Consider the following 17,403-nt stretch of genomic DNA (forward strand, 5'->3'; position numbering starts at 1 on the left):
CATTTGAAATATGTGTACTGTGTACAGGATAGCGACTGCGTTCCGCAATGGCCATATTGGTTCACTACTCGGTACCAAGGCCATCCAACATGGGGCCTTGGATGAGTTGGATCCTATTCGTATGGTATTGTGTATTCGCTGTTTTTCCTCGCCTCCCCGTTTGCATGAGCCGAGCGCCGAACTTGGGCTAATGGGCACCGTTCGATCGAAGTTCGAACAAATATATGCAAAGCACAGGTTTCAAAAAAAACGAAGAGCAAACGTAAAGCACGTAATATCACACAGATTAAGTAAACAGGCATGTACTCCTACTCTCCTAGTACACTAAAATTCTCCTAAAAACGCAATTACGCCTAATTAATTAGCACTATCAAGCAAACATGCCAATGTAATCGAGTTCGACGGAGCCCAACCACAGCTTGCCCTTCTGCTCCGCCACCTCGCTGAGCGTGACGCCCTTGGCAGCCGTCAACTCCTCCACCTCCACGCCGTCGGGGTTGAGCCGTACGCCGACCAGGTGCTTGGCTGCGGGCGCCGCGCCCAGCCGCATCCTCTCCTGGTTGAGCGCCACCCAGTAGCCTCCCTAGGTGTCGCGCCTCACGTTGTCGGGGTAGCCCGGGAGGTCGGCGAAGAGCTCGTACTCGCCGGCTTTGGTGCCCCGCAGCCAGTACCGGAACGCCTGGCACGGCACGGTGTGCGCCACGACGAGGTGCGTCCTGTCTCGGCTGACGGCGACGCCGTTCGGGTACGGCAGGTCGGTCTTCAGCACGGTGACCCGCCGCGTCCGCGCGTCGTACTTGAGCAGCCGCCCTGTCGCGTCGGCGTTCATCGTGATCTCCCCGTTGAACCTGCGGGTGTACGTGCTGCTGCTGTCGGTGAAGTAGGCATCACCCGTAGCTTGGTCGACGTCAAGGCCATTGAGGAAGTGGAAGGGGACGCCGTCCGCCTCGGTCGCGACCACCTGGGCCTCGCCGCCGTCGGGCCCGACCTTCATCAGCCCCTTGTACGCGTCGGCGATGTAGAGCTCGCCGGTCTTCCTGAACAACCGGATCCCCAGCGGGCGCCCGCAGATGCTCTCCCTCTCCTCCGGTGGCACCTCGGACGACGAGCAGAGAGGGATTTTCCGGTAGTTCGCATTGTACGCGAACGTGGTCCAGCCGGCGGCGCTGCCTCCCCACTTGAGCACGCGGCCGTCCGAGACGCCGGTGTAGAGGCCGTCCTTGCCGTCGAAGGCGAGGCTCTCGGCGCCGCTGACGCCGTCGGGAAGCGGGAGGTGGTAGCTCCACCGCGTGTCGGTGGTCTTGATCTGCTGGGCCGCGCACGGCGAGATCACCAGCAGCGACGCGACGCTGAGCAGCAGAAGAAACGTCGCCGTAAAATCGCGAGCCATGGGTCGCCTCATCGTTGCACGTAGCCGAGAAAACGTTTTCGATGGAGAACTAGCCGCTACCTGCATGTTTTTATAGGTTATGGCTCGTGACAGCCTCGGCGTTTCCCGGTGTCCAAGTTCTACTCGAGGTCGTCAGTAATCCTGCTCGAACTAGTACTCTATCCGTCTCGTATTATAAGTTTAATTCTTTTTAAGTTAAAATTATTTAGATTTAATTAAATTATAGAAAAATTAAAAACATCTGTAATACCATTAATTTAGTTAAATTTAAATTATATTTTAATAATATATTTGTTTACTAAAATTATTAGTAGTATATTTTTTATAAATTTAATTATAAATTTAGAAAAATTTAGAAAATGTTAAACGACTCGTAATACGAAACGTATTGAGTATTGCAGATGGACGGGAAGACGAAACCCAACCGAAACGGAGCCACGACACAGGCTTGGATTCGGTTTTCTTCACCCCCGCGGGCTCCGGCTCCGTTCCAAGTTCCCAATGCCAACCTCTCCTTCCACGAACGCCACGTCGCGGTCGCGGGCAACCCACGCGCCCAGCCGCCCACGCCCCAACCAGATTGGCATCGCGGCCGTCCATCGCCGCATCGGCGCAGGCGCGGACCCGAAACCCACCACACGGCAAACCAAAAAAAAGAGGCCTCACCGCACGGACGCGGAAATGGGTCGCGACCCAACCCACGCATTCCGCCCCCGGCTCCGATCTGCTAAGCCCCCTCGGATCGGGTTGCGGGTCCCCTCCTCCCCCCCGACCCACCACCGCTCGCCGCCGGCCGCCTCCGACGAGGTCAGTCCCCGCTCCCTTCCTCGCCCTTCCCCCCATCCCCACGCTGCCTCCTCCGCCTCCTCCGTGGTGTTATCGGGTCCAGTAACCGGAGTCATAAACCCTAGCCGAGGGCGCGGTCTACGAGCTGCTTCGTGCCCGATTTCATGGGATTCGAGTGTGGGGATTGGACCCATGGAGGCTCCGATTTAGCTTGTATCTTCCAGATCGCTCCCTTGTATACGCTGATTGCGTCGTTGGTTTGGGACACTGGGGATTCGGGCGGGTTGAGCCGGTGAGGTGAGGGGATTTAATGAAGGTATTTTGTGCGTGTTTCATCAACCGGGCGGAATGGCAGCTTGCTGCATCTCCAGATGTTTTAATGGGATTTGTGGATTATCAGAGGCGTTCTGTAGTGTGAGTGTATGCTTAGGATATGAGCTTTTCCTGCCAATTTCTACTTGCGCGTGTATAGTTATAGCTTGTAGCTACAAGTAGAAGAGGGCATGGAGAAAATATAGTAACATCAAAGGTCACTCATTGCTTTCCAGTGTTTTGGACGCGTGAGAGTTTGTCTGGAAAAGAGAGTCAAAATGATGCTATTACCTTTTCTTTGTATGGATGTAGTGTCTTTATATATACTATATTGCTACTAGCGTTGCATGATGTGCTTGTTTGGATCTGCTGCAGTGGGCGATCATATTTAGATACAAGATAGCATGCTGGAGCCAACAGCTATGGAAGTGCCGATTACTAGCTCAGTGAACACTGCAGTGGTGCCTGTGCCTGTGGTGCACAATCCACGGGCACGGAAATTGCGGTCTGCAGTTTGGCAGGACTTCACTAAGGAACGGCGTGCTGATGGAAGCTGTGTTGCTGTCTGTAACCACTGTAAGAAGCAGCTCACAGCTACTAGCCGGTCAGGCACCACACACCTACGCAACCACCTCGCAATCTGCACCACCACCTCCACGCGTCGTGCTGGTAAGCGCCGGAAGCTTATTGTGCGCCGTATTCTCCACAACAAAACCTCCACTGATGGACAGTCTGGTGACGGACATGCTTCGGGAGAGGACCATGACAACGATGGCACGCATTTTGACCAAGAACTCAGTCGGCGAGATCTTGCCCATATGATTGTCCAGCATGGGTACCGGTTTTCAATAGTGGATGATGTGGGCTTCCAAAAGTTTGTCAAGAACCTCCAGCCACGGTTTAGGATGGTGTCATATGAAACAGTGAGGGCTGATAGCATGACAATTTATGAAAGCGAGAAGCTGAAGCTGCAGGATGCTCTGCTCAAGATCCCTTGCCGACTTAGTATCTCAGTTGATATGTGGCGATCGAATACACAGATGGACTTCTTGTGTTTGACCTGTCACTATATTGACCATGCCAATGATGAGTGGAAAGTTAGGAAAAAAATTCTGAACTTTGTGCATGTGGAGGCACCTTTTACAGATGATCAGATTGCTAGTCTCATTCTAGAGAAGTTGCGTGAGTGGGGTATTGACAGGAAGCTAGCTGCCATTGTACTGGACAACTGCGCCTCTGGTGAGATTGTTGCTAGAGAGCTTCTCGTAGTTCTGCAGCCTAGGAGACTCCTCCTATTAAATGGGAATTTGTTCCAGGTGCGCTCTTGTGCGCACATTCTTAACCTCACAGTCCAAGAAAGCTTAGAACAGACATCTGATATAATTACTAGAGTCCGTGAGATGATTCAGAATGTCAAGTTCTCACAAGAAAGGTTCGAAAAGTTTCAGGATACTGCAAAACTGTTGCAGATGGACCAAAAACTGCTAGTTCTTGATTCTCCTAATAACTGGCCGTCTACATACTTAATGTTTGATTCTGCATGTTACTATCATGATGTTCTCATGCGCCTTGCAGAACAGGAAGCACATTATGGTGCTTTTCTCACTGCGAAGGAGTGGGCCGATGTGAAAGCCCTCACTGAAATACTTGATGCGCTCTATCATAAGATGGAGAAGTTTCCTGTGGAAAATCCGACTGCAAATCTCTATTTTAATGACATGTGTGAGGTGCATGTTCTTTTGAATACCTGGCGTAATAGTCCATCTCCTGTTGTTGCACAAGTGGCTGACCGAATGCTGACAAAATTTGAGGGGTACTGGGATCTTACTAGACCAGTAATGGCATTCGCATCTATTCTGGATCCTCGATATAAGATGAAGTCTGTTGAGTACTTCTGTAGACTCATTTATGCTGCTGATCAATTTAGAGCAAAGACAACAATAGATGACATTCGGCAGAGTTTTACCAATTTGTGCAGTGAATATGAACAGTCAGGAAATTCATTCAAGAATCCATCTGCTCTCTTCTACTCTGCAACCAGTAATTCTTGCATGAGTTCGGTATACAGCAATGGTGATGATTTTAAGACCTTCTCCCGTATCACATTATCTGATGCTCGAAGGGGACTTGATCAATATATACAGGAGACGTCATCAGGCCAATCCTTTAAGTCTGACTTAGACATGTACCTTGAGGAACCGGTCTATCGCCAAAAGGAAGGGCATTTAGATAATTTTGACATCCTGGGATGGTGGAAGTCCTTTGCAGCAAAGTATCCTGTCCTTTCTCAAATGGCTCGTGATATTTTAGCTGTCCCTGTATCTATCATCCCATTGGACAGTGATGCTCGGACATTAAATGAGTATCTCAGTACCATGGACCCTTCAACAGTGCAGGGATTGGTATGTGCGCAAGATTGGTTGCGGGAAGATACAGAAGGTACCACTAGGTCACACCTTCTACAGTAAGTTATATTTCTGCCGGGCATGTTAATCTGAATTATTTGTTTCACTTGTGCTTTTGCAGTTGCTAGTTCAGACGGTCATGCAGATGACAAAGCGGCACGTGGTGATGAACTTATCGTGTTACCAAAATAGGTAATATATTGGACGCAGATCACTTGTTTCAGTTTGCTTTGATACTTTTATCTTTTCCCAGATGTGCATTCATGTGACGTTCTCATGCGGAAAGTTTGGGAGGAGCTTCAATATTTATGCTTACATATTCAAGTGTTTGACTTTCTCTGTTTGCTCATGTTTTCAAAACCTTGAATACATTGAAGATCAAATCTATATCTATACTCTGGTGCAAAGATTATGTTCAATAATATAATTTATCCAACAGCAGTGCTTGGGCTTACCCTGAGCAGAATATCCCTACTTTCAAATAGTAGTATGCGTTGGAAGTTTGAGTTACATTTTTCTCGAACACCAGTTCAAGTTACATGACACCATTGATTGAGAAGATCATGTGCACAGATGTTGCTAAGCTTACAAACTGCCTAATTGAATTGCTCATGAATTCTTGTTTGTACAATTTCATAAATGCATAAGGGGAATAAATAAAAACATTCTCTAAAAAGAAATGGCTACGTGAAGCACCATTTGCTAGAACTGAAACCTGTTGACCATAGTATTTGTACTCTTAGGCTTGTAGCCTGCTAATTTACTCACGGCTTCAGATCTCGATATTAGCTAATACTCCGTATTACTTAAGTACTTCCTTCTATACGTTTTCATATAAACTTTCTTTACTCTCCATTTGCAATCAACTTAGTGTGATTTTTTTTAAAACCCGTACAGCTAAAAAAATGAAGAAAAATAGCACACTGTATATTTCTTTTCTTCACTAGACTACTGGAGTACAACAATCGGAGTATCCGATCCACAGTAATTCACCACCGAAATGGTAGTGTTTTAGGTGCAATTTTCTTCGTTGGTGCAGGTTGCACAATGGTATTAACTTTAGCCAATTGCGGTTGTTATGCTTGTGGCCTGATACTTGACGAATTGGTTAAGTTAAAAATATGTTACTTCTTTTATTGTATTGGGCACCAGGATTATTACATCTTCATTTTTACTTGTCTGCAGTTGAGACTTCTGATTGATGGCTCCTGAGTCCTGAGGAGACCAAGGAGGCGAGGACGCAAGTAACTGCATTATTTATGTTCAACAGTCCAATTTCCAGGCTTCCAGCTACACCCCTGTAAATGTATCGTTCTAGTTCTAGATCTGTTTGTACAATGAAGTCGTAGGTACCTCCAAGAAGGTAGTATCAATTTAGGCAATTGACTCTGCATTAATGACTTAATGTGTATTATGCTGCTAAGCTAAGTTATCTCCATCGTAGCTAAGTTATCTCCATCGTATTTCTTAAGAATATGCAGTTATGCAGGCAACACTCCTGAAGTGGATAACTTTGAATCCAACATTTCAAATGTGACAAAATTTATTCTACTATCAAAGAATCTGAATCTGACGAGTGACGACTTGTGTTTATGTCTTTTTTTTTTCTTTCTTAAATTAGCCAGTATAAAGAACGGTCAAGTCTCTTGAGGCTTATCAAGATGTTGAAAATCGTCTCTCTCAACTCACAGAACTTTAAAGTTGGTCACGAAAACGCAAAAGTATGATGCTAGAAGCTTATCTCCTTTTATCTTTATCTTCTCTACAAATCACTGCCCTTAGGGGCAAGGTGTTCTATATTCTCCCCAATGGTGTTGCTTTCTTATTTAACGAGTGGGCTAGAAGTCCTTACTGGGCCTATTTAGATATGTGACCACATAAGGAAAAAGTCAACTTTACATCCCAACTCCTAAAACCAGTGTAAGTCACTTGATAATTTTAAGAATGGTTTTGTTTGACGTGGTACATACGTGGCTTGTTTGACTAGGTCTTTATTTTACGTGGTACCTATGCGACAATAGGAAGCAAAATAGAATAAAACCAATATATGGGACCCACTTCTAATGATGCTGCCGCTGGTATTTGTCAGCTCCGCTATCCTCGCTGGCCTTAAGGAGAGAAGGGGTAGAGAGAGGAGCCAGATGACATGTGGACCTATTATATTTTATTATTATTATTATTGTGTGACTGACATATGGATCCCCTTGATATTTTTTATTGTAGTTTTGGATAGTATTTTTTATCAAAGTTTTCACATAAAGCTAGGTATGTTTACCTCTTCAGCACTTTGGATCACCTTCTCCATCTCTTTCTTCTCCACCTCCAGCTCCACCCTCTCCCACTGGAGCTTGATTGATAAGGCACCGGCAAGCTCCTCTTCCCCCACACCAGTGAACTCCTCCTCAGTTCGGACGAGATTCACCGTCTAGTTAGAATGAAGCAGGGGCAAAAGAGGTGGAGGTGGTGGTGATGGGAGAGCCGGAGGTGGAGAAGAGAGAGATGAAAGGGTGGTCCATAGTGCAAAATAGGTACACATATCTAGTCTTATGTGAAAACTTTGGATTGGGGGCAATTCACTCTATTTTTTTTTCCTCTAATGCCAAGTACACACCAAGGGGCAAAGACTAATCAATACACCACATGTATGCTATGTAGGATGAAAACATTGTTTAAACCGTCTAGTGATTCTATATGTACTGATTTTGGTAATTAGGGGATGCCATATAGCCCGTTTTATAATTAAGAGACGCAAATAAAACTTGATCTGTAGGTGAGGGATATAAAGCACACCTTTTCCTCCACAGAAAGTTCCAAAGACAACTAGACTACATTCAATCCGATAGTAGTGCTTTCTATACATCGTCAGGTTGTAGTGAGAAACATAATCCTAGCTTGCTTAAGGGTTTATCAAAAGCTTGACTCTACATAAACTAGCAAACAATTGGAGAATGGAGAATGCGCACTATTGCTAAAGAGTGCCATTTTTCCTTACTAGGAGCCTGTGACGACATTTTTCATTTTACAAACTTCCTAAGAGCCAACTGCAGGCTCCAAATCATCTATAGCTAATCTAATAGTCCATTCATACAATAGTTAACTATAAAAATATAATACACCATTAATACCTGGTCCCACCTCTCATACACACATAACGCTTTGGAGTCTGTGTTACAGTTGGCTATAAATCTACAGCTCGGTTTCTTCTCTTTCTTCTCTTTTCTTCTCGATTAGTGAAATTTTCACCATTCCCAACATAATGAGCTTGAGCCGCACGGTCTATATATAGGTGCTTTTATCGTGCTATTTAGAGGACGGTCGGACTATCTTTTTTTTAGCTAAGTTGAAAGCAAATTTTAAATTTTATTAGAATTAGTTATGGAATTAATTTAAGTATTTTCTCGTTTTATTCGTTGCTTATTTTTCCTGCATAGCTAAGTCGTCCTTAGAAAAAACGAAAGCATGCATTACTCTTTTCTTTTTCTTTTTCATTGTTTTTCAGTATTTACTTTTACATCTATAAGAACACGTATATAAAAGTTTTATTCACAAATTATTTTTCATTTGCAAATATGCCGTTTGGCTTATTCCGCAGATAAGCCAAATGATGGGGCTCATAATACACCCTACGGCCTATGTACCTTTTTAATAGGCGATGGCCGATGGGGCGGATGGGGAGTTCCCATCTTGCTATTCTACCCACTACCGGGATCTCGTCCCAGACTACGGGCATGTTTGGAGGTGCTTCTAGCTGCTGCAACTTCTCTCATAATCTCTAGCTCCCCAAACAATTCAGATTGTCACCCAGATTATAAGAATATATAGTTATAGAATCCAGAAAATAAACTAGAATCCAGAAACTGAAAAACCCAGCTTCTCCAAATTCGCAGAAGCTGACTCATAATCTTAAGCTTCTTAAGCTCCTCCAAAGAGGGCATACGCCAGTGCCAGGCCACCGAACGAAATGATCCCACGACCGTGCCGAGACAACCGCTAATTTTCTTCCCTGGACCCACCGCGTGCGGCAACCCACGCTCCACCACCACAGCGGGGCTCTACCCGAGAGGCTGTGCCCATCGGCACGCCAACCCCGTCACCCCGCTGACACGCGCGCAGCACACACATCCCCCTCTTCCGCGGCCAGCCAAGCTAGCCCCAGCGGCGCAAGCCAACACGTACGCCTGCGGCCTGCCTCTGCCTCTGCCTCGCTCGGCAGGGTCGCTGGCACCGGGCAGCGCAGCGCAGCGCACGCCGCATAGCGCCAACCGCCCGAGCGGCCCACCCCCCACACCCGCCCGGCGCGCGGCACGCGCAGACCAGCAGTGCATGCGCATGACGAAACGTTTCACCGCAGCGTCGCCGACCGCACCGGGCAAGTACGCTGGACCATGCATGCACGCACAGGCACGGAGTGAGAATAAATTCAAGGGATATATAAAAAAGGCCCAGCGTGACAGCGCCCACGTCCTTCGGTGAGACAGATTGCAGCTGAATTTTGCCATGGTAGATCGATCGATCGAAAAAAGAATTTGCATTAGCTAAGATTGCCAGTTTAATTACCTCCCCTCTACCCGAAAACTGAGACTTTTTATCTGGTACGTATTTCTCGATCTTACACAAAAATACTCCTATGTATACGCTTCCCGGACCAATACGGCTTCATTCCCATCTCCTCTCCCCTCCAGCCATGCCCTCCTCCTTCGCGTGCGTGCGAGCAGGCGTCACGATCGGTGGATACACCAGGCTGCTCTGAGGTGATCAACGTGGACACGGGGCCTGCAACCGAGAAGAATGTTCTTGTCAATTGTCAAGGAGATATGATTGAGTTGTACTATTGATATACAGGACTGCAAAAAGAAAAAAAGGTTTGCTTGCTTCAAGTTTTCAACACAGCATTATAGGATAACACAAGCACTGAAATAGGCCACACAAGTACACTGAGGCAGCTCTGAAGTTATACTATTACTGATGAAACAAACACATGCACACGGCCAAGAAGTTCAGGCCAATTGCATGCATGCATGCTGCAAATTGCAAAACCGACTAATGAGTAGATAACCTGCTTACCTACAGGACTACATTCACATTTTACCATTTTACCGAGGACTCGTGTGTTTGAATTACAATTAAAGTATAAATTTTGTCTAAACACAATTTACAGATGAAAATGAATGTACTACATCTTTGATCCTTTGTAGATTGTATGGGAGCCAGGGTTTCACTTATCGCACGATAATCGCGCGACAAAAATCATGGATGTAGTTCTTGATTTGTAATTGCCAATGGTGAAGAATTTTTTTGAAATAGAGTAAGCTAAATTCAAATTTGAGGGCACAGGCAAAAATAGTTTACAAATTGGAAAAAAGAAGAGAATATTGGGCTACATATTCTTCCAATTATTCTCAATTTATAGTTTTGTACACATATTCAACCGTATTGTTGATTTTTTTTCCCTATTTATTTTACATTTACATGATTTTAGCTACACAGCCCGCGATAACCGTGCGAATATCGCGGTAAACCGTGCGATTATCGCGGTGAAACCGTGATACCGGTGAGTTTTGAATTCGAATTTTTGGATGTGATTTTTGTGCGATTTTAGGTGATTATCGCGCTATCGCGGGGTGGCGATAACCCCGGCCCAAACGATAAGGTAAACCTGATGGGAGCACGGATTACTGCCTGAGCAAAGAAATTACGGAGCTAGAAAACTGTTTTCATGCATCAACAACAAAAGCAATCACATGTTGCATTTATTTTAACATAAACAAATATCTTCTCTAGCAAGTACTATCAAATACAAAAAAAGTAAAGACGAAATTTGTAGATCTCAAAAAATAAGGGGCGTTTTGGTTTGATACCAAAATATTGTCATACCAATTTTTTGGTGGTTTAAATAGCAAATGTGATGATTTGATTTGAAGCCAAATGTTTGGTAATGCCAATACTCAATTTGGCACAATTCTAAAATATTCTTCACCACAATTTAAAATTTGGTTCTCAATTGGCATAAATCCAAATGCACTCATTTACAATTTTACCCTACCAAAGTATTAGTAGTGCCAAAACTTGGCTAGAGTTTGGCACTACCAACATATTGGTAGAGTACTAAACCAAACAAGCCCTAAATGCAGACAAACATGGCATTCTTTTTGTTAATATCTTATTTATAAATCACCTGGGGCTCTTAGCAAAAGCCAAAAATTAGAAAAAGAAACTAAGGGCAAAAATTGATTGCTTATAAGAAAGTTGGTGACACCTGTACAAACATGGAGGCCCATAAATAGAGCATGCAGATCACGTACACGAAAAAAAAGTAAAAAGACAATTGGTTGACATCAGGACCAAAAGGGTCCACACAAACCTGCAAGTTTGTACTGCTGTCATCCAATTCAATGCTAGATACTACATCCGTCCCAAAATAAGTGCAGTTTTACACTGTTCACGTCCAACGTTTGATCGCTCGTCTTATTTGAATTTTTTCTATGATTAGTATTTTTGTTGTTAGTAGATGATAAAATATAAATAGTATTTTATGTGTAACTAACTTTTTTAAATTTTTTCATAATTTTTTCAAATAATACGGATGGTCAAACCTTCGACACGGATTCCTACGGCTGCACTTATTTTGGGAGGGAGGTAGTACCAAACAAAAATGATGGACATAAGCAATGGCAGATTGGCATGTTCTGGACTTTTGCATTGAGACATGCAAACAATTTCAGAATTGTTAACGAAGTTTGTAGTTTGTACCACTGAAATTAAATTTATAAAGAACACATTTGTGATGTGGAGAGTGGTTTAATGGGTTCTAAACATAACCAATAGAATTGCAAGAGTATAGAGTGACCCTATAAACTGATCAGTGACAGTGCCCACATACTTTACTCCGCAGTAGAAGTAATGGGAGTTGATCATCAAACCAGTGGGCCAAAAGAGAAAACAATTACTCTATGTTAAAGCTATTCAAAACTGTAGCACTTGTCTTAGAATTGCATCAAATTATGCAGGCATTCAGGATCAACCACCCAAAAGCTTACCTTGGCATGGGACAATAACATTCATTAGCAGACATTACTAATCAACTGCTTAAGATGACCTACAGAACAGTATTCAGTTTTCAAGGATAAACCAGTCATCTTTAAATAAAAATGAAGCACCTCTTCAGGGCATATTACTGATGAAAGCCATTATATAGTTATTCTAGAATCACGACCTAACTCTCCCAAGATTCGGCATCTAATCTAAGACAATTGTTTAACAAAGTACCGAAGCTTTTCTCATCTTTTGAGAGAAAGAAAAGTAACATGAAGCATGATATCTACTTAAAAAATCATAGCCACGAGATCAGGGCATCAGGCACTTATTTGGGCGCACAATGAACACGCAGTAGTTATGGGATGGCAGGCAGCTCACCCATAAAATCTATGAAGTACTAGTGCCGGCCCAACCAAATCTACGTCCACCAAACCGCAACTATGGGATTACCATTGGACTATTGAAGCCTGATCAAAGATGATAAATACTAAATAGTACGTAGTCATCACCTTAAAATATACTACTAGCTCACGTTATGAAAAATTACTCACAAATTAACTGGATCTAAGTATCTAGCAGCCTAGTAGCCAGATATATATAACTCTTGTCTAATGTAGTATTTCTTAAAACCATTCTGGAAAAGGCAAATTTGGCCCTCTGCATGGCCATGTAGTAGCAAAAACACCATTCATTTTGCGTGCATATATCATATATGTACCACGAGTCCATAACTAGCTTAGTAGATTTGTTGTAGACCAGTGACCGTAGCTTAAAGCCTTAAACCTTGAAAACAAGAACAATCGACCATGATTTTGTATTGCCTCCTACACAACCTGAACCTTGAAAGAAAAACTATCTAGCACCATGCCTTTGCAGAACTCTTACTACCTAGCTCTTACTACCTCTATCTCTCAAAGAAAACTTCTTGTTACCTCACACCATGAACAACTCAACAAACTTTAAGAACAGCAAAAGAGCAAGAAACCGAGTGCAATGCGGTAGCATGGGAATCAATCAAGCAGCTGCTCACCTTCCCCTCCGAGTCCACCTCGCGCTCCTTAGGAGGCCATGGAGGCCTTGGGGAAGCCTGGCCGACCCCATCCGCGGCCATTTACTCGGTTGGCCCTCGACGTCCTCCCGCTTGCTTGAGCTGTGTGTGTGAGCTGAGAGAAGCTAGGGAGCAAGCAAGGAAGGAAGGCCTATGTGTCTCCGAAAGGAAGGGGAAGCTGAGAGTTAAAACCAAGCAAAGAAAAGGGCAGTCTACTCTTGTGCTGGGCTCGGAGAGAGAGAGAGAGAGAGAGAGAGAGAGAGAGAGAGAGAAGGGAGCGTGCAGTGTGCAGAGGCAGCAGGGGCAAAAGGAAAGGAGGGAGCAAATGAGCAATGGCTGTCAGCTATTTTTTCTGCTTTTTTCTCGAGTCCGCACAGCGCTCGCTGCTCATAGTCACTGCCACCGCAACGCGTGCCCCCACACACATCCGCATACTAGTCTACAGTTCATCTCTCATCTCCATTTTCTTTTTTTTCCTCAACTCCCTTCTCTCACTGCAAGTGGGCCACGGCACATGTTAGGACTTCGGACCACCTGCCAGTCACCGAGGGTTTTCTGTTAAGCACTTAGGCCATGTTCAACGCTCCACGCTTTAGCGTGGTCTGACCGCTCCCGAGGGGAATCTTCAATCGGGACCGCACCCTCGCCTAGCGCCGCGACTCTCTGCAGAGCGTCGGGTGATTTCGGCAGCTTTTCGGCGAGGAATGGGCGAGGAGCCGCGTTGGGGGAGAGGTGTCGCCCCGCGCCGTTGCTACTCCCGCGCTAGGAAGAAGATGGAGAGAGGGTCGACTGGAGAGAAGGGAAGAAGATGCGTCAATCCCAGCCGCTGCCGCGTCGATCCGCGGCCGCGGGCGTCGATCTACCGCCTTTGCCTCCATCCGGTGCCGTGGCGCCTCGATCCGCCACCACCGCGGCTTCATCCGCACCTGTCGCTGCTCGATCCGCCGTCTCCGCCTTCATCCGGCGCCGCCGCGCCTCGATCCACCGCCGCCACCTCCATCCGTTGCCGCCACCGCGCGATCCGCCACTTCCGCCTCGATCCGGTGCCACCGCCGCTCGATCCGCCGCCTCCGCCTCGATCCGGCGGTGGGGAGAGAGGCGCCGCCGCCAGAGAGGGGAGGAGATGCGGCGGTGGCGAAGGGAGAGTCGGAGAGGGAGGAGACGCCAGGGAGAGAGGACTCAGGAGGGGTTGATGTATATATATCTTTGTGATTTTTAGTGGGTATACTGCAAATATTGGATGTATATGCAAATAATAATAATCTAAGGGTTTAAATGTAAAATGTAACGGACTGATAGGTGCTAAAACGCAAAAATACTATGGGGGTATGGCTTGCACTATGTGAGGTATATCCCTAACTGGATGCTTGGTCACTTTTGCTCATGTGGATAGTGGAGGTGCACCCTGCATTGGGCATGCTCTTAAGCCCCGTTTGGAAACGGAAACAAGCTGATTCACGTAAAAAGATTTGTACGAAAATTCCGTAATAGTTATAACATTTCAAACGGTACTCGCAGTGACTTTTTCATCCTCTGGTAACAGTAGCTAACAAGGGAGTGGATGGTGAGAATTCCATTTCACCCTGGCATGGGAATTCCTCGAGCTACGTGTGACCTGATACTGCATCGCCGTTCAAGGCTCGCAGTGATCGACATTTTCCTCCCCGTGCTTTTCAGAGTTTTACCGCGGCACCGCCGGCCTTGCCGAATATATGCTCTGCTGCTGGCCTGAAGAAAGGCTTCATCATGCGCATGCATCGTCTATCGGCTAGCTGGCTGGCCCTGTGGAAGCGAGTGATTTCTCTCCCCGTCTCGGCCTCGGGTATGGGTTAATATCGGCGGCGTCGCGCGTGCGTGCGTGCCGTGCATGCGATGCGATGCGACATCGTCTTTTTATTCGCGGCGCGGCGCGCGGCTTCTCTCACTTCTGTCGCGGGCAGCGGCAGCAGGGTTTGGCTGGCGCCTCTGCTCTCCTGCTCGTTCGCCTGCTGCTTTTGCTCGCTTTTATCGTGTGTCTCAGGAAACGGGAAAGTGGCGGGTCGGGGGACTGGGCCGCGGAGGGGGAGGAATTCAGAGAGGACTGTGCCGGAGCGAGGTGGCGGCCCGAATCCCAAGAGATTGGCAAAGATCTGGAGGTGCTTTGTTTAATGTACAAAAACGACTCTAGTAGCAGCAGTAATGGCTACTACTAGCTACTAGCTAGGTTACCCCTTGGGGTTCCAGTATCCTTCCAGGACAATTAAGCCAAGGCTATCTTTAGATCTAAAGTTTGGATCCAAACTTCAGTTCTTTTCCATCCATCAACCTGTCATATACACATAACTTTTCAGTCACACCATCTCCAATTTCAACCAAAATCTAAATTTTACGCTGAACTAAACACAGCCCAAATCAATGTTGTTTTGCAGTGTGTCTAGGCAATGCCACGGTTAGAGTAAGAACTAAGGATAATTAATACTCAAACTATATGGAGTATTACTTATGTGAAAGTGAATGGGGAGCGTATCTTATGTACTCATTCCCTTGCATGTACACACCATATACACCAACTAAAAATCATAAAAAAAATATAGAAAAATTCATATATATATATATATTTTTCCAATAGTATTGCATCTACGTGCAAAGTCACATATTCAAATTCATTCTACGTAGAGAGTAAAAAAAAGATAAAATTCTAACAGAATTACAACCTTAGAACTGTCAGATTTTTTTTCAGCTAAAATATAATAAATTTGAGGTTAAAATTTATACCAAGGTGTAATACTATTGAAAGTACATGTATGATTTTTTCTAGATCTTTTTATGACATTTATTAGTTGGTGTGCACGTGCGTACACGTGTGCGTAGGATATGTTGCTAAGAGGAAGATAAAGAAAAAGATTAGTGTTAGCTCTCATGCAAGAGCTAGTTCATGCTTCAAAAATATGCATTAAATTTATAGTGAGATAGAGAGAGGAAAAAATATAGAGCTAAATTATTATCCTATAATAGATTTATACTTCTTTGTGTCCTAAAATATAAGAGATTTTGGGTGGATGTGATATATATTATAGTATTACGAATCTGGTTAATAATCTTGTTAGTATTAGAATTGTCACATTCACCTAAAATCTTTTAGATTTTGGGACGGTAGGAGTTGTAAGTAGTAAGCTTTACTAATAAAAGCTTAGTCTTAGGGCTTTGCTTCTTCCGCTGTTGTTTACAGAGGACTGGGCACCGATAGAGGAGTTGGGTTTGTTTTTGTTAGGTTGTGGGCTGGCTCTATTTCCTGCTGGGCCGTACTGATATACTAGTTGCTGGGACTTGGAGAATCCATTCAAATCACGACTCGATCTTACTCAAGTGAAGTCATTTTCGTTTCAGCAATGATTCCCGGGGTATCAAAAGCCTATCCAAACTCCAAAGGCTTGAAAACAAAACTTAGATCTGACAAAAGCTGAAGACTCGATCAAACTGTATACCCCACATTCAGTTCCGTTTACACTAATATATATTACAGTATTTAGTTTAGTTGGAATCAGTATGGTAATGTACATATGGGATAGTTTAAGAGCAGGTACGATGAGTACAACATCTACTTCTGGAGATAAGAGCAAGTATAGTAAGACCTAGTCAGTAGGCTGAACCATTTCCCACGTCATCAAAATCCTATATGGCGGAGTGAGAAGAGAAGAGAGAGAACGGAGCGGGCGGTCCCGCTATCGCTCGGCTGAAGCGTAGTATACGAGAGAAAAACGCCCGCTTCCAGCCCGATGAGAGCAGGTATAATAGCAGGCTATAAGCCAGCTATAAATATATTTTAAAGAGATAAAGGAAGAGAGGGAAGAGCAGCGGGCTACAGATCTGTAGTCAGCTGCGGCACGGACTCCAAGACGTAATGTGTGTATGACAGGTAGGACCAGGTATTAATAGTATAGTAAGCAACTATTATATAAATTGGCTATTACATTGGCTATAGATGATTTGGAGCTAGTAGTTGGCTATACTATTAAACTTGCTCTGAGAGCGCTAAGCCGCCGCTTCGTTCCTCTCCCTCCGATCCCGTGCATCTCTGCCGCCGCCCCCAACCTCACTTCCTCCGCGCGCCAAATCCCCCCACCTCCTACTAAAATCGAGTCCTCCCGCTCAAATCTGCAATAAAACCCTCCCAAATCCACTCCCATGCCACCAAATTCGTCCCCAAATCGCCTACTCTCAAACCCTAGACCCTAAATTTGTCCTCAAACCTCATCAAGATGAGGCAGCAATACAAAAGGACGCTTGCGCCGGCGTCTCTGGAGGTCCCTCCGCCAGCGACTTTGCCTGTCACGCCGGTGGCGACTCAGCCCTTGACACCACCGCCACCTCAGTTCGTCCTTGCCGCCGTCCTTTTTTTCCACCTACATACCTGATGGCTGGTTCCCCGCAGTAACACCGCAATCCAT

The 17,403-nt window shown here is 45.2% G+C and overlaps 1 protein-coding gene, 1 long non-coding RNA gene and 1 pseudogene across 2 annotated transcripts; 1 reads left to right on the top strand and 2 right to left on the bottom strand.

The window, feature by feature from the left end:
- Window positions 1-273: 273 nt before the first annotated feature.
- Window positions 274-1,477, bottom strand: LOC9267521 (protein STRICTOSIDINE SYNTHASE-LIKE 10-like; annotated as a pseudogene).
- A 596-nt stretch (window positions 1,478-2,073) lies between these two features.
- On the top strand, window positions 2,074-6,452 carry LOC4325297 (zinc finger BED domain-containing protein RICESLEEPER 1-like). The gene is made up of 4 exons (XM_015766962.3): window positions 2,074-2,197; window positions 2,864-4,927; window positions 5,015-5,085; window positions 6,079-6,452. The coding sequence occupies exons 2-3, from the start codon at window positions 2,893-2,895 to the stop codon at window positions 5,083-5,085; spliced, it is 2,106 nt and encodes a 701-aa protein (XP_015622448.1). The 5' UTR covers window positions 2,074-2,197; window positions 2,864-2,892; the 3' UTR covers window positions 6,079-6,452.
- A 2,952-nt stretch (window positions 6,453-9,404) lies between these two features.
- LOC112936407 (uncharacterized) lies at window positions 9,405-13,163 on the bottom strand. Its single transcript, XR_003238518.2, has 2 exons — window positions 12,959-13,163; window positions 9,405-9,666 (listed from the first exon to the last, which is right to left on the bottom strand). It is a non-coding gene; the product is annotated as an uncharacterized lncRNA (long non-coding RNA).
- Window positions 13,164-17,403: the final 4,240 nt, after the last annotated feature.

Source organism: Oryza sativa, chromosome 1 (genome assembly GCF_034140825.1).
Source record: "Oryza sativa Japonica Group chromosome 1, ASM3414082v1".
Lineage (NCBI taxonomy): Eukaryota > Viridiplantae > Streptophyta > Magnoliopsida > Poales > Poaceae > Oryza > Oryza sativa.